The sequence below is a fragment of the Myotis davidii genome, unplaced genomic scaffold (assembly GCF_000327345.1).
Source record: "Myotis davidii unplaced genomic scaffold, ASM32734v1 scaffold663, whole genome shotgun sequence".
Classification (NCBI taxonomy): domain Eukaryota; kingdom Metazoa; phylum Chordata; class Mammalia; order Chiroptera; family Vespertilionidae; genus Myotis; species Myotis davidii.
In genome coordinates this window covers 668,890-674,334 of record NW_006295816.1, presented here as the reverse complement: position 1 = coordinate 674,334, position 5,445 = coordinate 668,890, and the positions used below count along the sequence as shown (strand labels likewise).

The 5,445-nt window shown below is 59.9% G+C and overlaps 1 protein-coding gene across 1 annotated transcript in view; it reads left to right on the top strand.

The window, feature by feature from the left end:
- MAP4 (microtubule associated protein 4) overlaps positions 1–5,445 on the top strand; it is a 69,529-nt gene that overhangs the window by 57,158 nt on the left and 6,926 nt on the right. The window contains exons 11-16 of the mRNA XM_015568324.1: positions 1,469–1,652; positions 2,252–2,311; positions 2,422–2,706; positions 2,747–2,754; positions 3,810–3,923; positions 5,296–5,388. Coding sequence (XP_015423810.1) covers positions 1,469–1,652; positions 2,252–2,311; positions 2,422–2,706; positions 2,747–2,754; positions 3,810–3,923; positions 5,296–5,388 — 744 coding nt within the window. The remainder of the gene's footprint in view (positions 1–1,468; positions 1,653–2,251; positions 2,312–2,421; positions 2,707–2,746; positions 2,755–3,809; positions 3,924–5,295; positions 5,389–5,445) is intronic.

Below are 5,445 nucleotides of genomic sequence, written 5' to 3'. Positions count from 1 at the left end.
GTTATGAATCATAATGTAAATATCTGATATGCAGGATGTATTTTCATTGTTACAGATTGAACATAATTAGTTGGCGCTGGTGGTATAGTGGTGAGCATAGCTGCCTTCCAGATTGAACATAATTAAAGCATCGTGATTAATCACAAAAACAATATGTAATTAAATATGTGTTTTCTGATGGTCTTAGGGGACCCCTATGAAAGGGTCGTTTGACCCCCAGGTTGAGAACCGCTGCTCTAGGAGGAGGGGTGGGAGTCTGTCTACCTCCACAGCTCATGTTACGTGAGAAGGGCCTGGAGATCAGCTTGATGTCCTTTCGAATCATCCTGGGAAATAGCATCCATGTTGGTGTCTAAGTGGCTGAGTCTAATCTTGTAAAGAAAACTGGTGGAACCTGAGAATTGTGATCCAGGTTGGAATCCTGGCCAAGAAACCAAGAAATCCTCTCATAGACGAGGGATGCTGAGGTTTCAGCAGCGAAGCTCTCTGGGCCTCACTTACTGCTTTTCTTGATTTTTAGAAAACGATTCCTACTAATCAGAGGAAAAAGGGAGTTTCTCTTGGAGCTAACGGTCTGGGCCCACTGGGCCTGTGGCTTGGCGTCCTCTCCTGAGTAACATGGTGCAAAGTGCACTCGCCCTGTTCCCGGGGAGCCGGGCTGCACGGGCGCCTTCACTTCCTTGCTAGTGACCCCGCGCCCAGGCTCCAGGGAACAGCAACCGGGCCCCTGAGCACTGAGACCACGCTGCCTTCAGTCCAGCCGGGACCCCTGTGCTGCTCATCCCCCACTGGTCCCCTCAGGCTCCGACGCCCGCCCTCTGGTCCCGCCCTCCCCTTTCTCTGGGCCGCCCTGGAGATCCTCTGTCCCAGCCTCCTGTGTGCAGACAGGAACTGCGCCCAGAGAGGCTCGGGGATTTGCCCAAGAACACGCTGAGTTGGGGGCGGACGGGGCCAGTGTTCTCCCCTCTGCAGCCCTGGCCTCTTCAGCACCCACCAGGCACATCTAAGCCAAAAGAATGTGACGGCCTGGACATCGTTTTTTTCGTTTATTGTTGGAAGTATTACATAGGCCCTCCTTTTGGACTGGACATCATTTAAAATGTTTGTTCTGTTTATGTATTTGTTCATCGTTGGCCAAGCATTTAATCCACCCACTACATCAGCACTTAATGCGGTCGAGCCGGAGGCACGTGTGTGAGCAGTACTCTCGGGGCCATTCGTTCTCAGCGGGTCAGGGTGGCTGGAGGTCGTGCGCTCACTGTTCCTTGACCCCATCACCCAGCACCCTAAGGGCCAGTGTGTCCGTTCCCTGGAGGACTGGGGTCCTGGCACCAGACGTATTTCCTGTCAGTAGCTGCCAGGCCCACAGGCCCTGTGTTCTGGTTGTGCATCTGTGGCGCCCCCTGTGGCAGGACTTGCTGGGGCTGTTGCTGACGTGCAGCTCTTATTCCCACTTTCCCGCTGTCAGCCTGTTGCAGAGACAAAGGTTCCCGAGAAGAAGGCCACGCCGTCCAAGCCAGCCTCTGCTCCGGCCTCCAGGCCCGGCTCCAGGAGCACCCAGGCCGCTCCAAAGGCCCCCGCGGCCGCCTCTGTTGCCTCGACTGGGCCGAGCAGCAGGAGCGCCCCCACGCCCCTGCCCAGGAGGCCTGCTGGTGAGTGTGGTCCCCCTCCTCCCTGCGGGGACCCGTTGGGAGGAGAGTGGGATGTGACGGCCCCAGCCATAACTCGGCCAGCGCCACGGGAGCTGTGCAGGTCTGTCAGGCCTGGACGGGTGTGTTGGCAAGTGGCAGCCGTGGTCTCCATGGGAGGGTAGCAGGCAGGTACACTGGGGAAAACCGTGAGTGGAGAGGACTGTCCTGAGCTATCGGGAGACTTCACTGTTCCTTCCCGGTGTCTCCATGGCTCCAGCACAGGGCAGCCTCCATGCCCACCAGCACCATGGGCCTCCATGGCAAGAGTTAGGCCATTCTGCTCCATAGGCGCATGCTGGCCGCCTGTTTCTAAGGCGCGTGGAAGGCGTTGTCAAGACCAGGAAAGAAGGAGACCAGAAGGGGCCCTTGTGCCCCGCAGCGGGCGTGGCTTCACATGGTTGCCTAATACACTGCCCTCCCCAGAGGCCATCTCGGCCCCTGGCTCAGCAGACGTTCAGTAACTGTTGAATGAGTGAATGAATGAATGAGCCTCAGGATTGGACGAGCCATTCAGTAGGTCCGTTTACTAAAGTTGTATTGAGAGGTGTATGTCTGTGCAGGCACCAAGACGGAGGGAAAGCCTGCAGACGCCAAGAAGGCAGTTACGAAGTCTGCACCAGGTAAGGCCCCCGCCCCACTTGGGGCCCTAACTTCAGCCCCCACGTCTGCCGCGGCTTTAAGGCTCCTGTAGGCGCGCCCCTGAACCCTGGTCTCACTCCGACCTTCACAGCTGACTTGAGTCGCGCAAAGAGCACCTCCAGCAGCACCGCGAGGAAGACCGCCGCTGGCCCTGGGCCGGGCTCGCCAGCCGGTGCGGCTCCCAGTCGCGTCAAGCCCACCCCCGTGTCTCCCCGGGCCTCTGGGACTCTTGCCGTGGACAAGAAGCCCACTTCGGCCAGGCCCAGCTCCTTGGCCCCCAGACTGAGCCGCCCGGCGACCAGCGCTTCCACGCCTGATCTGAAGAACGTCCGCGCCAAGGTCGGCTCCACGGAGAACATCAGGCACCAGCCTGGTGCTCCCCACACATGTCCTCACCGCAGCCCGGGCACCAGGGAGCGGCCGGCAGGGCCTGGGCTGGGAGCTGGGAGGGGTGGGCCGAGTGCTGCGCCCTGATTGGAATCAGGGGCTCCTGTTCTGTGTGTGGGTTTAGACTTACAGTTTCGTTTGGAGACAAAAGGTTCTACTTTACAACATGAGCAGAGGAGACTCTGGGACTGCAGGGGAAAGACGGGACGCGACTGGTTTGTCGTGGGTCTCACCTGCCCTGTGAGCAGCAGCAGTGTCTGTGGAGGGTGGGGGTCCTGGTGGCCGTGGCTGCCCCACGAAGGAACGGCTGTGGAGTGGAGTGATGGAGCAGGCCCGTGGGCCTTCCTGTGTGTGTCCGTCCTGGCCTTACTTGTTAACTGTTAGCAACCAGGGCGACTTGGTGTGTGAAAAAGGTGGTGGCAGGAGTCCACTACCCGGTCCCTGAGTGCGGCCTTGTCACGTCCATCACCGCCAGCCCTTCTCCGCCACCACCACTGAGGGCAGGACACTGACCAGCTTCAATCCCGAGCTGTTAGAAAACTGAATCGGGTCCAAAGTGAGGCAGAACCTGCTGCCGCGGGAAGAGCCTCCCGCAGAGGATTGGCCTGGGGCGAGGGCCTCGGACGGGCTCCGGCAGCCCCACCAGGCCTCCGTCCCGCACACCCTTAGGCTCTCTGCGCCGTAGTGGGGGGCGCTGAGGTGGTTCGTTTTCTGTCCCACACACCTGCAGGGCGTGACGCGCACGTCTCCGGTAGTGGCTCGCTGTGACCACAGGCGCGTGCGTGGGGCAGAGAATGTTTGGGTGGGCGGACATTGTGGTTGGGAAGCCATAGCCACGGCCACGCTCAGAGCAGAGCCGCTCACTGAGCCCCGCCTGTCGGCCTCCGTGATGCTGGCTGCTCTGCTGTGGCCCCAGCTTTGATCTGCAGCTCCTCCCTCTGGCCGGTCTACCTGGGAAATGGGTGTTTTTTCCCAGGAGCAAGGGGACCTGCTTCTGCCTGGCCTGGACTCGAGTCCCAGCCTTCTTTCCCTCTTCGCATTTGGGCTCTTGTCCTCTTGTTTTGAAATTGCCCTTCCTTTATCCCCGTCTAGGCCAAAGTAGAGGGAAGAACAGAGGCAGCAGCTGCAGCTCGAAAACCTGCCCCTCCCGCGGCCACTCAGCCTGCTGGGCCGGGTGCGAGCGCACAGAGGGCGCCTGCGGGGAAAGTGAGTGTCCCGGGCACAGCCACGCCCTCCTGCGGCCTCTCCTGTCCCTCAGCTCCATCCTCTCCCTGTGCCTCCTTCATGTTTCACATCAGAAAGTTTTTATCGACCCTGAGAGTTAACACTCGGGACTCATTAGTGCTTTGGGGACTATTTATTCAGCTGGATCTACACCTTTCAATCACTTCCTTCACACTGACCTTGACCTGACGGCCAGCTGTTACCCGCGCACACGTGCACTCACACTCGGCACCGGGCTCTTCCGCGGTGAGACGTGGCACTGGTGTCTTCTGGCACCTGGAGTCCCGGAGACCCTGTGCTTTACGCTGAACTGGAAGGCCCCTCCCATAACACTGCTGGGTGTGGGGGTGGCTTGGTTTGTCCCGGCTCCCCAAGTCACGTCTTAGAAAGTTAGGGTGCTCACTACAGTGGAAGCCCACTCAGCACGGTGGCGCACCAGCTGGAGGGCAGAGGCCAGCTGGCCCTGCAGGTTCTTTCCCTCCTGCCGTGGAGCCTCTGCCCTGAGCTGCAGCCGCAGCCTCTAAGAACCAGGATGGCCTCAGCCCAAGGACTCTGTACGTCACGGCTCCCGGGTGACTCCTGGGGTCCCTGGTGCAGACCAGGGTGTATTGGGAAATGTTTGTAAAGAAGCAAGAAATGGCGAGGTGTTTGGGTTAGTGTTTGTCAGCATGATTTCTCTACTCCATTGGCAGCTGCATCATTTGCAAAGGGCTCCGAAGGGAAGGGAAGGGAAAGGAAGGAGGGAGGGAGCTGGCAGCTGCTCCTTGCGAAGGCTGCAGGATCGGGTGGCTGCATTCCAGGGGCAGCCGCTCCCTCGCTCGCTGGGCCTACAGGACCCTCCATGCCCTGGGCTTCGAGAGGAAGCTGCTGGGCTGCGGGCCACGCGCCCCCTGGTGTCCAGGACTGTGCACGGCACGCCCGGTGCTGGTGTCTCGGATCTGTGCCCCGAGCCCACTGCCCAGTGCTTCTCCCGCGGCCAGCCTCCCAGTGGCTCTGCTGCAGCCGCTCCAGGCCCCAGGCTGAAGGGAAGGCCCACCCCTGGCGAGGGACTGGCCCAGATGAGCCCCAGGACATGCCCCCCAGACCTCAGGGAGGAACCACAGCCCAGCCCCCACCGAGCAGTGGTAGCGCCAAGTCGCACTTCACCGAACATCTGCTCTGTCCTAGTGCTGACTGTCCGTCCTCACCCCTTTTCCTGCTCCTCAGGCTCTGCTTCCACAGCTGTTCTCCGCAGGTGGGGGCGGAGCTTTAACCCACGCTCTGTTGGTCATGTGATTGCGTGTGGCCTCACTGCCGCCCTGTGTCAGTAACCAGCCCTCCCCCTGTGTTGTTTCTCTGTTCTCTAACACTCCAGGTCCAGATAGTCTCCAAAAAATTGAACTACAGCCATGTTCAGTCCAAGTGTGGTTCCAAGGACAATATTAAGCATGTCCCTGGAGGCGGTAATGTAAGTATCAGCCTGGACACTCGGCCTCGGCCGCCGTGGGGCACACCGAGGAGCCCC